General features: G+C 43.5%; 1 protein-coding gene across 3 annotated transcripts in view; it reads right to left on the bottom strand.

Moving 5' to 3' along the window:
* Positions 1-13974, bottom strand: part of SLC15A2 (solute carrier family 15 member 2) — a 44249-nt gene that overhangs the window by 5869 nt on the left and 24406 nt on the right. For 2 of the 3 annotated variants that reach the window (XM_088519586.1, XM_010218547.2), the window contains 9 exons: positions 13414-13495; positions 11573-11698; positions 10611-10775; positions 7881-7927; positions 6691-6801; positions 5200-5296; positions 2663-2809; positions 1565-1669; positions 709-895 (listed from right to left, as the gene is read on the bottom strand). In XM_088519586.1, coding sequence (XP_088375712.1) covers positions 719-895; positions 1565-1669; positions 2663-2809; positions 5200-5296; positions 6691-6801; positions 7881-7927; positions 10611-10775; positions 11573-11698; positions 13414-13495 — 1057 coding nt within the window. In that variant the 3' untranslated portion in view covers positions 709-718. The remainder of the gene's footprint in view (positions 1-708; positions 896-1564; positions 1670-2662; positions 2810-5199; positions 5297-6690; positions 6802-7880; positions 7928-10610; positions 10776-11572; positions 11699-13413; positions 13496-13974) is intronic. The other variant, XM_088519585.1, reaches the window with a different exon arrangement.

Genomic DNA, 13974 nt, shown 5'->3' with positions numbered 1-13974 from the left:
CTAGTTGTGTCTAATCAAAAAATACCATCAGTCTCTAAAAACATTGAAGAAAAAATGTGGATCAGAGAGATAAATGGCAGCATGTGTATCTTGTTCAGAAGTGTTCTGGGAATATTTTACCCTGCAGCATTTAATTCTCTGTTATTGCATCTGGGCCTGGAGGTGAAAGTCATAAATCAGGACCATTCATAACATGCAATAAGGGGGTGAAATAATCATAAGGAAGAATGCACGATGAAATCCTTTGTGACTTTGGAAAATTTACAGTCCTTGGCAATTACATGAAAATTCTTCTGCCCGTAACTTCTATTCTTCCCTGCTTCCTATTCTTTCCTGTTCCTTTCCTTAAAATCCAACCTCTTCTCCCAGCATCTCCCACTTTTGCTGCCAAAGGGCATGCCCTCCACCCTTTTCCCTGCTGCCTTAAATATATGTTTAAAACAAAATCATAGAAAATTATTCCCTGCTTAGAAAGATGAGCAGGTTTTAAATTACACTATACTTACTTGTAAGTGCTTTTAATACTAGAGAAGCTTTCCCAGAGAGTTTTGATCTGATTTCAGGTTCCCTATTGCTTTTAAAGAAGGCTATTTTGTTCCATTTAGACAGTGGCTACATTTTAAGTAATAAAGACTGTAATGCAACAAAATAACTCCAACCCCACCCTTTTCTCTCCCACCCATCTAACAAGTTAAAAAAAATCCCAACCCGCGATGTGTTAGAGTTTTGTTTTCTGAGTAACGAGACTAATCATGTTTCCTCTGCTTGGGGTCTCTCTCTTCTCTTCCTTTTCTTGCAGGTCCTCTGGATCCACACTGACATAGAAATATCCCATGATGGAGAAAATAATGCACACAGCAAAGAGGAGAACAGTGAACAAGACAAATTCAGCCCACTAGGAAAGAAAAAAGAACAAGTGGTCAGGGGACCCCAAACTCCTCATCTAAGGAAATTCTCCCCATTTCCAAGTGCTTTTTAAGGAACTGGAGGAAAGTTATTTTTCATCTTCCAAGATTGTTCATATGAGAAATTTTCTCATCGTCCTTTTTGGTAAAACCATGTAATTGTAATGAATTACAAATATATATACCATACGTTTAAACAAATTAGTTAGATTAGGCCATTTTCATTAAACTTTTTCTGACACATAGTCTCACCTTACAGCTGACCCAGAAACCAGCTGCAGTTCGTACCTTCACACCATCACTCCGGAAGTCTGAATCCCTGGATTAAACATCATCTGCCCCACAGCCCTCGGATGCCGAAGCCTTGTGTCTTGGCAGTGCTGCCTAGGGGCAGCTAGCCCCTAGGGAGCCTCATGGCCACACACCTACAGTGGCTAGTCAGGAATGCTGCAGGGTCCAAACTAAGGCAGGGGAAAACAGCACTATGGGCAAACAGGGCCCAGGCTGGGGACAGCTCAGGGCAGGGCATCACGGCTCGCTGTAGGTGCCTGAGGCTGCTCGGAGAAGCAAGCCAGACGCTTGCTGGGCTAAGGGGGCACAGACATTCAGAAGCACCGTCCAGGACCCGTCTTAACATGCTCTGAGAGCCCAAACCCTACCTGTGCCATTGGTGCAGTCTGGGCAATGACGAGCACGAAGGCATTCCCGAACGCCACCGTGAGCAGCCAGCCTGCCTGCAGCACCGACTTCATGCTGGCCGGGGACTGAGGAGAGGAGAAGGGTCTGGTCAGAGGGTATCGCGTTGTGCCCTTCTGCCCCTGTTCCCCTGCAGCTTTTCACGCAATGTCGTGCTAGCTGCAGGCAGCCCTGGTCTCAGACAGGACGGAATTTCCTCTGCAATTAAACCCTATATCTGGGTGCAAGGGGCTTTCAAAAACATTCCCCAGGAGGCCAAACGAAGGAGGAGGAGATGCTGCTGTTGTAGAGCTGGTCCTGACCAACCCCAATTCTGCATCATTTAAAACTTCAAGATCTAGAAGCCCAGGAACCCGGTCTTGCATCTTACACCCAGGTGCCCTGCAGCCGCTCACCCTGGGAGGAGAGACTGGATCTTGGTGTTAAGCTTCCGGCTACTGACAGGTTTTCTGCAGCCTCCTCAAGGCTGCTCCACTTAATCACCCTCATTAATAAACACCTATACTCGAAGAATAAATTTGAGTAGCTTCAGTTTCTTGATCCTGTAATGTCCCAGTCCTCGCTTCTCAGACAGCCTAACATACCACAAACAAATTATCCCTCACATCCTCATCACCCCTTGCTCTTCCATTGCAGGCTTGGATAGGCTAAGACTCCTTTAGTCTCTCAGCTTAAAGCACATGCCAAGCCCTCAGATCATCCTGTAGTCTTTGGACTACTTTTGCCTTGTCGCCCCTGTAAAATATACACCAAAAATATGTGACGGAGAGAAAACCTTCATATTACAAAATTCAGGTCTTTCCCATTAAAACTAAATTCTATCCTCCTGTGTTCTCTGTTCCAGCTTTATCAGGAAAGTATAAATGCGAGCAGGTATGCTCAGTGTATGAGTAAGCTTAGCTTGAGGGCACCCAAAAAACTGCATTATAACCCCACTCTTAGCTGAAGCACAGATAACACTGTCAGTAATCATCAGGCCAAATGACATACTACAACTCAATGGCATATGCAGGAATAAACCCGGAAGTCTAATTGTAACTCCTTATCTTTATGTGCAGTACCTGAGAATAGGAGAAGGCCAGTCCCGTAATAGAGAACATCACTTCGCCAGCAGATATTAGTAAGTACTGTGGTAATTGCCAAGCCATATGGACATTGTTGGCTTTGATATCTTCTGACTTCCATATCTGAAGGGCACCTCTAGATATCTAGCAAGAAAATGGCACACTCATTAGCTGGTGAAAGATCAGATCCTTCTTAGCTTGGATTCAACAGAGAATTTATCAAAATGAGTTTTAAGCAAATATGGAAGCAAAGCTGTGCCCTGAAAGCAGAGTCAGACCTCTGCCTCATTCAAGTCTACTAGTGAGACAGGTTGACTCCTACTACATAGAGCAGAGGTGACAGCATGGATGTGTCCCAGCTAGGTCATGTGCCACAAGAAATACAAGAGTTATTGAAAAACAGCAAGTTACCTTGTGCAGTGGGGTGGGGAAAGGCCTTTGTTCAGAGCTGGTGATCTGCTGCTGCTCCCAGAGCCAGAAGAGGACAAGAGGGTAGATGTTCATTGTACCCAGGCAGTCACTGCTCTCATTTCATTGGCACTGACCAACACTCTGGCTACAATGGTGACACCCAATCCAATCCCACTCAGGAACTCCCAGAGTAGCAGAGATTGTCCCAGATGAGATGTATTCATCTAGATGTCACAGCTGTACTCCTAATTCTTTTTGTTTGCTTTCCTAGATGTAATTAATACAGTCTCTGATGCAGGAGCTGTCAGGAGGCAGACAGATTTGACCAGTAGCCAGGAACACACTAGGCTGAAATAACTCCAGGCAGAAAATCCCACATTTAAGGAAGGTACTTGGGAAAATGCAAGAGATGTTTACACGATGTACTTAATCACCATGAAGGGAGGCAGATCAAGAAAGTGTGTTTTAGAAGGCTAAAAGGGGTGAGCGGAGAGCTATGTATTGCTCTTTAGCCCATTAAAAAATGTCACAAGCATTGTACAATAACTGAGGAAAACTGAGTGGGAAGGCAGCATCCTCATGATTTAAGTATTACAGTTCAGCCACATTAGCAAACTAATATATTACATCTTGGTTCTTTATAAAGCACTCCCTACAGAGCAGCAGGGCACAGTACAAATCATTGTAATAATTAAAAGCGATCTTGGCCTGAAGCAAATTAACTCTCTACACAAAGAGGAAACCACAGGACAAGAACTGAGAAAACAGAGGGCCAAAGTAATTGAAGGACAAGGTCTGAAGGAATTGAGCACAGAGCCACCCCTGAGCAGACAGGGCCAGAAGGGACTTTTGCAGATGAGACCCACAGACTGACTTGAACCTCTGCCCATATGGAAAGGGACTCATCCACCTCACCCAGCCCCAGCTCAGCTGCATGGGCAGAAACTCTGGGGCAATGCTCTTAGTTTAATGTTCTTAGCACAAGTAATATATTCAGCTCCTCATCTGGCAAAGAGGTTTGTGGCCATGAAGAAGGGTCGGGCCAGCATCACTTCAAGGGCGCATACGGTTTATGTACCTAAATCTCTACATTCACAGATGGCAGCATCTGTCTCTTCCCTCCAGGACTATGCACCCCACTCCAGCTACAGGAGTAAAAAATAAAGTGCCAGGTGCTTTGCAGTTATATTTTTTCCTGTTATGTATCCGGACTCTGCAGACATGAACAGCTCCCATTAATTGCCCAACAGGGAGGTGTTGCTGCCAGGGAATAGTTGACAGCACTTGCTCATCACAGCACAGTAGCCAAAGCCCCTGAGGGCAGCTTAGCAGTGTGCCCTGTCAGACCTGGTTTGTCTGTGTGTCTGTGCAGTGGAAAGGTTAAAATGGGAACTAAGCTGATCACATTCATCTGCATGGCTTCTGCCAACTGGACCAGGGCTGCAGAAGTGTGCCTGCAGCAGGCAAAGGATCTGCATCTCTCAGCACTACCAGGCCCGGGTCATTCAGAAAACCATTGCTTGACTTTGCACTGCAGTCCCAAACGAGCTAAGTGGACACTGGGGAGAGGAGGAATCTCACTAACCTCCCTCAGCACTTCAGCACTCTTTCTCCCCCACCTAACACACCAGGCTCAGAAGATCAGCCTTCAGAGCAGTAAGTAAAGCCTGCAGATGCAGAAGACTGTTTCCACATTTTTTTCTGAGGTGTGAGGTACCGCCAGGTACAGTATTTCAAAGACCAAAAGCAGCATTAGCTGGAGCATTACAGACTGCCTCTAATAGCTCTTTGCAATGTGCTGTGTCAATGTTAATTCAACAAGAATGATGTTAAATCAGCACAAACCATAGATCACATAATTTTCCATGGAGCATTTCCACCAATGATAAGATCTTGATTTGACAACATTACAATGTAAGGCAGAGTATCTGCTCACCCTCTTTGCTTCTGTAACTACCAAAACCTTTTACGAATCCTCATATAATGGTTTGCTTCTAAATAGCTACTGTCCAGGTCTCACAGAGTGTAGAAAGCTGTAGAAAGAACTCCCACTGCAAGAGCAAAAGCTTTGGCAGAGACTGGAACGGATGTCACCAGCACGGCACCATCTGAGGGTCACTTACATTGGTGATCACAACAGTGTACGACGCGCCGAAGTCCAGCAGCCCTAGGGCCAGGGTGAACTCCCCCACTTCAGTTACACACCTGCCGTTATCGTATCTCGACACAAGAACAAAACACAGTATTTCCTGGTTAGTCTCAGCCAAAGGGCACAGAGCAGAGCTATCAAAAAGGCCCCTGTGGTGGACTTGGAGGATGTATAACATAAAGCTGCCCTCATGTTTATGTCAGTAGATCACTAGAGCTCTTGCTGTCTTTTCCTTCCAGAAATACTTAGGCACTGATTACAGTTCACCCAATGACCTAAATAATTGCTAGCATGTTTTAAATGATTTATGCTGCTTCCTCGCACTGAATTCTTTATTTTTTCACTATTTTATTTTCCTTCCAAAACTCTTTTCCACGTGTTCAGGAACTGTGGGCTAGAGAAGTTAGCTAGGCCCAGGCAGCCTTCAGGAAACGACAGACGTGCACCCACAAGTCATTTAGAAATTTCCTTTCAAAAGAGCAAATTAGCCTTCATATTAGTTCTTCTGGTTTTGGATGTTTGAGATGGCACAGAGGCTCAGCAGCATTGTAACAGTGGCTGCTGCATCCTACTAAATTGCAGCAATAAATTTCTTGGATGGAGTCAATGCAGGGGGAAGCCATAAAGCTTGTTTTGAAACATTACTGAGGCCAGAAATACCCCGAGAGAGCCAACTCCAATGCTGCCAAACCTGAGGCCATATGGCGCTCCTGTGTAATGAGTCCAGGCTGAAATGCCATGTGATGTTACTTGATATTACCAGTCCATATACCAACACTTTATAGCATGAAATATGAATTAGCCTTTTTCTGAAAGCATCCTGACACTAACAGCTTGGATCTAGGAGAATATCAAGATAGAGCAGATGTCACATGGCAGAGGGGACTTTTCTATCTCCCACTATACTCTGCTGACACACAGGATCAGCCAGTCTCTTCCCTTCATTCCACCACGTAACATGAATAAAAGTTCATAGAAAGTCGAGCCCAGTATCTCTATTTCTTCAAAAGACTTCTTGGATTCCCAAGATTTCCTAGATCTGGCTCTGACAAAATCCAGATCATGCTCTAAATGGAATATCAATATACTCATGTCATGCGAATACAACTTTTAAGCTTGCTAATTTATCTTAACCCAGCCTAAGAATAATACCCATGGGAAAGCAGCTATCCCGGACACTGTTCAAAAGCTGAGTCTGTTCACCTACATGTAAGACATAGATGCTGATGTGCTGTCCTGTGGCTTAAAGACCCTGCAGACTAAATGAAGGGTACTTTGGGGCACACCAGCTTCTGCTCTACGGAGGGCTGATACTTCTACTCTTTTGCACACCATCTTTACAAATGTTTTAGAATCACACACCAAGACAGCAGCAATTATTTTCTTTTTGCTATTTGCCTGAGAAAAGCCCCAATATACCCAGGGAAAGGCTGTAGCAAAGGTCTTTAGCACAACAAGAACTTACTTGTCCCTCTCCAGCAGTGTGTACTCAGAAACACTGTAGTTTTTCTGAAGGGCAATGAACTTTCTGTTGTCGATAGTGAGGTTCACATCTTGGCTCAAACCATTAATGAATCTGCAAGGAAAGCATATTGCACTGGGGTGTTAGGCAGGGGAGCAGAAACATCATATGAAACATTGTTAATTCATTGTTAATATTCCCATTGTTAATACAGAGACGGGGAATCTCTGAAGATAGCCAAGTGCTTAAAAAAGAAACATCTTAGGGAAAAAAAAAAAAGCATCTTCTTAGTGAAACTTCTTTACAAAATTTTGAAGGGAAAGTGTCAGGATTCTGTTAAAATTGGTCACAGAAAAATAAATATCGTTCATAACTACGGGCACTAATCAAGCCTCCAAGGTGGTTGTTAGTAGCAGTCTTCATAAACACAGGGCAGTGAAGAAATATTGTTCTCCTGCTCCTACCACGACATGTTTTCAGATATGTGAGTCAGACACTGTTTTATACTACTTAAAGGTCTTTTTTTTTTCCCCAGCTTGCTAGAATCCTCCAGAGGCCCACCTGGAATCCCTGTTTTTCCAAATCTGCTTCCTCTGCATCTCAGGGGGCTCCCATACTGCACGTGATGCTGTGCTGGAGGTAACTGCGACCGCAGTGCGAGAGCGAGTCTGCACAGCTCAGCACAGGCCCGTTCGGGGGCCGCTGAAATCTGGAAGTAGAGCAGCTGGCTCAGCAGAGCCCAGTGCCCAGCTGAATTGTTTACGAGGATGTGAATTGTTGCCGTATCTGATTTAGTAGCCATTTGTGTATGAGGCAGGAGGGGATAAGTGAACATCGCGGCTGATTTGCAGAGGACAAAGGATAAGGGCTCTTTCCCAGATTGCTTCTTCGCTTTCTTTCCCAATGAGATGGGAAACAGGAGAGAAACAAAATTGCCACCCTTACAAGGGAAGAGATCCTTCATGATACCATCTCAGCCCAGACTATGAGAAGCAATACAGGGTAATAATGTTAAGTTGTGCATGAGGGTGGGATGTAACATGCTGTCAGCCTCAGCAGCTGACACCTGAATCTTGCATGAGAAATGTGGATTAGACTCCAACCTGAGAACATCTGGGTTATGTTATATACAGTTCACATTAGACAGAAGAGCAGTTCTCCTCACCCCCAAATGCTCAAAAAGCAATTCCTACCTAACTGCTGCCAAACCGTTTTCTGGCTTTGCTTCCAAGTCTGTAATCTAAAGAGGTAAAAAAAAAATCAAATACATTTATTAATATTGCCTTATAAACAACACTTAGCAGAAAATACTGGTGTCTGTGGAATTGTGCATGTGTTGCAGACCCCATGGAAGTCAACTGGACTCTCACATTAGGCCACAGAAGCCAAGTCCTGGCACAATCAAGCCAATGGAAAAATTTATGTTGACTTCAGCTCCACCAAGGGTTTAAGATAAGATCATACTGTTTTTCTCATCTCCTGTGTAACACAGGCTATAGGATTCCAGCCAGTCACCCTTCTACATATAACACTCTCCAAAAAAAAAGTATCCATCTTGATTAGAAGACAGCAAGACAGAATTATCTGCATTAGCTTGTTCCAATGTTACTTACGGTTAAACATGAATGCCTCACATATACAAAACCTGCAATTCCTGAGTAACTTCTGCCCCCTCATTCTTGGCATATTCACAGACTCAATGCAGTTTGTAGGCAAGAGAGACCCCTATGCTACTATTAAAGTCATCACATTTCACTCACTCTCCTCATCAGCTGGATAGCTAATAATATGATCTGCCCTCACTTGAGGGAGGCCTGTTGGTGGACAAGGGTGAGAAAAGATAGCAAAGAGACAGCCCCTGTCCTAAAGCTTGTACATCACACCAAAGTAATATGCAGTGAGGTTCTCAGCTGCTAGAAATCCACAGCTGTGCCACATGGACTGCAGTCAGCAGAGAATCTCAATATATGCTGCCCACCGAGCCAACACAGGCAACCCAAAGGCCTTTGGAAGGTAGATTTCTCTTAAAAGTTTGCTAGCTTTTTTCTCCCCACTTTAGTGCTGATGTTAAACCCCGAGCTAAAACCAAAGATTCAGAATTCCAAGATACCTATAAAATGTCTACTGTACTCTCAATGCAACATGCTGATCCACAAATAATAAAATGTGCCCTAAGTAATAAATAGCCATAGTGAATAATAAATGCTAGAGCAATAAATAATAAACAACAGCAGAATTTCTTTCAGAGAAGGACACATAGGGATAAACACTCAGAGCAGACAGGCCAAATTACTTTTCACTTTCATCGATGATTACCAGACTCTCCAACTCATTATCTGTCCCCTGAAGTCCATGGAAGTCCTCCTTCCAGGAAAGCACCCCCAGATTTGGCACCTGACGAATCTAGTAGTGAGAGAGGCTGGGGTGGAACATGGTTCACCCAAGGCAAGCCCAGTGACACAGCAGGGACACTGGTGCTGCCCTCTCTTGGTTGCAAGGCTGGAAAGTCAGTATCATTTATCCCACTGACTTCCACTTCTCCCCTGCTAGAGCTGAGAAATGATGGGCCAAAGGCATCATCCCACAGGAGTGCTGTTCCCAAGCCCATGCCAGGGGCAGGGGGAGCAGCTGGGGAAGCACTAGGATGTATCTAACCTGAAAAGCAGCTTTGCTCCTGCCAGTCCTGGGGCTTCTCTTCAGAGGCTGTGGCTAATTGCAAGCCCTTTGACTATAACCTTGACTATGTTATGAATTTCACACAATGATGGTAGCATGGGCAGGTGGGCTTTTAAAACGCTTCTGAACATACATTAGACAGCCCTTTCTGTACGACTTCATCCCCTGGGAACCCATCTTGGTCTTTTATCACCCTCTATTCTACCATAGGCCTTGTAGTGCCTTTTTATTTTTTTTTCTCCTGCTTTCTTTTTCTTTTAAAGTTCCAGCTCCTGGAATCCAAGGACTGTGTGAAAATCCTTGTATGCGTATCCATTTCTTAAGGAAACAACACACAATCATCAGGATCACAGGAAAAGCTTAACATCATTGTATGAAAACATGCTGCGGGCTCCAAACCATACAACAGCAAAGAAAAAAACCTTAGGGAAAAATGAATTGTTAAAATCCCACATTTTTTTTTAAGAGTTGTGATTTCTGCTGCACAATATTGAATGCCTGGAGTGGTAACCCTGCAAGGTAGAAGGCTGAAAAACTGCAGACAGAAATGGTATTTTAGCATGAGGACTGACCCTGATGGCATTTACACATACATGTACACGCACCACAACGTGGAATAACAGACCCTATTTCAAGGACGCTTCCTGAGGTACAACTGCATGCAAAAGGTATCAGAATCTGGCCCTATATATCCCAAATACCTTCCTACAATTGCAACAATATATTAGAGTCCATCATAGCCAGCTCTGCTGCAGAGGCTGAAATGAATTTAATCATTTATTCTGTTCTGCAAAACGAATGGGCCTTCTGCGCATTTTTACTAAACACTTGTAATAACTAAACCTAGAAATGCTGCCCTGATGTTTTTATTCCGTGCCTAGCCCTAGAGCCTCTTTAACATCTTTGCTTTATAGAACCATCTTTGGGGGAAAATCTCTGTCTCTGCTTCCCCCGATTTCTCAAGCTCTGCTGCCTAGCAGGTATTATTCTGCTCTCCCACTGCACCAGTCACTGGATTAAATTGTGCCCAGTAGTTCTCAGATGCCATAATGCCTCTATTAATCAACCAACAGAACTGTGTACGGATCCAGTGCTGCTAGCTAAGAAGTCAGGTTCAGAGCATCTGAGAGCAATCAGACAGACAGCACAACTGAGCAAATAAATTAATGAACCTATCACCCCATTACCCATTGTATCATCACAGCCATTGAATTAATACTGTATTTACACATCACTCCCACACTCACTAAGCGGCTTGATAGGCTTCCTTCTGCCTCAAAAACAATTAAGCTGTATACTGATTTTTCCTTCACAGTGTAGTTAAAAGCAAGAGACAATCCTTGATGTTGCAGGGTGAAGTGAAGGCTCTGTTGTTCTCCATTCAATATTAATTTTGAGTACTCAGCTGGGTTCTGCAGAAAGAAAACAAACTTGGTTATACATTTTCTTCGCTTGAGACAGGCTCTGGCTCTTCCCATCAAGTGCAATCCTATCCTCTCCTCAAGGGAGCATGTAAAAAGAGGTTAACAGCCAGAGCTGGCTGAAAGCTTCCCTCCTACAGTAAAGGACGTATGTTACCCTACAGGCTCTAGGCTGGTCCTAGTTGGAGCTGAGAGTATCTTCCCTTGCTGGATACAAGCCCTTGGCCAGGGAACTCTCCCTGCTTGCCATGCTACCCTTTCCCCCAGCTCTGGTCTGCTCTGAAGGGACAACATCCAGATTGCAGCAGGCAGTTGATTGCTGATGGACTTCCATGCAGAGTCCCTAACCAGGCTCATCTTTGACATAATCTGGGAGCTGAAATGGGAAACAGCCCAATACCCAGGCCTAATTAACTATTTTCCCATTTTTTCCTTTGCAGGTAAATGTATTTCACATGTCATCCAAATCCCAGCAGCAAAGCCTGATTGGTGGGTAAGCCCGGAGAGACTGCAGCAAGATATCTGCAGATGCTTCGAGACAACTATCATTTTATAGATCAATGCAGTTAATCCTTTGTTTCTTTGCAATGGATCTATTTCCAAACTTTCCATTATCTTCTGGTCACTGAAGACAGTGCCACATCTCCAAAGTCATTCCCACGCACTTCTAAGATAGAGAAGAACATGCTCTACCATCTATGGGCTTTTTCAAGGAGCAGGTGAAAGAAACTCCAACTTTATTTAATGGGACTGTGAGGCTGGCCTCCCAGACTCACACATACACTTACCTGAAAAGCCTCTATAGGCTGCTGAAATAGGTGCTGGTCTTGGATTGTCACTTGAACAGGGTTCTTTGCCAAATTCAGGACCTGAATTAAACTTTCTTTGGGGACAAGTTGAGGCATATCGGCTTCCTAATTAAAATAAAAGGCTTTAAGTGCAATCTATATGCTTTATTAGAGCTCTTAATATTGCTTCATTTTTAGTCATGATAGTGATCTTTTCCATAATGATGCTTTTCCATCCCTTCCTCAGCAGAAGTTTCACTAAGAGACAACTGAACATAAATCTTATCTAGGGAGGTTTCTTCATAATAGCTCTACAGCCTACCATTCTTCACAAAGACTGCTCTTCACACCATTAAATGCACAGGCTACACTACTGCTGGGCAGGTAGAACCATTTACCTGTTCCCGTAATACAGCTCTTAAGTGCCTACATCTAACCAGGTACAAGCCCAGAAAGGAAAAAAATGAGCTTAACATTAGAGGAGGATTTCAAGAGCACCGACCAGAATTATTTTTTTTTCCATTGCACTCAATGACTGGAAAAAGAATTAGGCCAAAAGCTATGCAGTTTTGAAAATCCAGCTCCAGCTGTGTCTGTAATTGGTGCTTTTAAATCACTTAACGCCATGATATCTAATGGCCCACTGTATAGTTCTTGCTCTCTGTCTTCTGAGAGAGGGACAATGATGTCTGAAGCACAAATGTATCCTTTCTATCAGGAATTATATCCTAGAAAGAGTACTTCAATCATTTTCTGCTTCATATTTCCTGCAGATTTAAAACTGTTCTTTTTCCTCGCTTTATTTTCAGGTAGCCAAAAGTAATACTTCAGAGCTACTAAATTTTTCTGTCTCATGCCATAATTTGGGTATTGCAGGCAAGGCAGTTTGAATGTAGCTAGGCAGGGAGACATTTCCAGAAAGATATGATGACCCTGGGTGTGCTGCCCTCCTATCTCCTTCCTTGCTGGAGCTTTTAAGCAGCATTTAGACTACAAATTCCACAGGCAGGGGGGCATCTCTCTTAAGTCACCATCCCTCTACACAGGGCTCAGATAGAGCAGCTCTGAGCAGCAATGACAACTTTTCTGTGCTCAAGCAAGGAGATCAGGAAAGAGTACTGAAACCAGAGAGTCTTATATCAGTGGAGACTTGTCACCTGAGGAAGAGGTAAATGTCAGTGCAGCCAGCCACTCTATAACAAAGCATTTTCAGTATACATGGAAGCATGAAAAATTAATCCTACAGTAAATTTTCTAAGCCAAAGGTCAGTCAAAGCAAGCAGCATTGGTGTCAGGCCAGAAATGAATTTGCAGGGCTAACATCAAATTTACAAGAGATTTGCTGGCTGGGAATGCCAGGCAGTCCCTGATACCTGGGCCTGCAGAGGTGAGTGCATTCACCTGCATCCCAAATTTGTCTTGTAAAACACATCCCTGCCCTACAGCAGGCAAAGAACAAAAGCGAAACACACAAAAATCTAGTAAAACATAGGAAAACCACCTCAAGAGATGAAAGAGAGAATAGACTACCTCCTTTTTGGGATTAACCACTAGCATTAACTAGATGATCATCAAAGCAGTTGGTGATGGAAATCACTACAGAATATGTACCACTGTAGATGACTGGCACAGCAAAACTGCAAGGACTAGAGAGAGAAAAATAGACAGACTGAGAAAGGAAGGGAGAGAGAGAGGGAGACAGAAAAAGAAAGGTAGACAAAGTAGGGTTTTGTAAATACCAATCGGATCACTATGTTCAATTACAATGAATGTGTTGAAGATATATAAAATACTTCAGTGAAAGCCAAGAATTTCTGAGTAATCTCTTGTACTGTACTTACATTTATTTTGACTTCTACGATGGCTGCAAGTCCAAACGCCATCCCTGCAAGGATCATACCTGTTGCCATTTTCCGAATAGGCCTACGGAGTGAAGGAAAGAGGTGTCATTAAGCAAAAAAAAAAAAAAAAAAAAAAAAAACGCCATTTAAAATATAGAATATCATTCCTCAGAGTCAAAGATATGCCAAAGTCATGTAATAAACTGTCCAACAGGTGGCACTGGGGATGATGTGCTGTTTAAATTACCCATCATTTAAGTTAAAATCATTCTCTTATTCTGTATGAGGCCAGCACTGAGGCCAATTAAAACTGATATGCCAAGAAAAAAAACCTCTTTACTTGCAAGTTTCATATTATCTTGTTCCTAGCTCTCCTAGTGGGAATAACTCATGGCATTATGTTAACTACAATGTTGGAAGAAACCCTAGAAATAATACATCTGCAAGTCCCTTTTGGGAAAGGCAAAGTGAAGTAGCAAGCTATTTAGCAGCAGGCATGAGGAGCAGAAAAATCTTCTGTCATCAACATTCCTGGCCATCTGTATCATCACTCTGGATTAC

The sequence above is a fragment of the Tinamus guttatus genome, unplaced genomic scaffold, assembly GCF_059628265.1.
Source record: "Tinamus guttatus ecotype Peru unplaced genomic scaffold, ASM5962826v1 Tinamus_guttatus_pri_ptg000060l, whole genome shotgun sequence".
NCBI classification, from domain to species: domain Eukaryota; kingdom Metazoa; phylum Chordata; class Aves; order Tinamiformes; family Tinamidae; genus Tinamus; species Tinamus guttatus.
The sequence above is the reverse complement of the archived record's forward strand: the minus strand, read 5'-3'. Positions and strand labels throughout refer to the sequence as shown.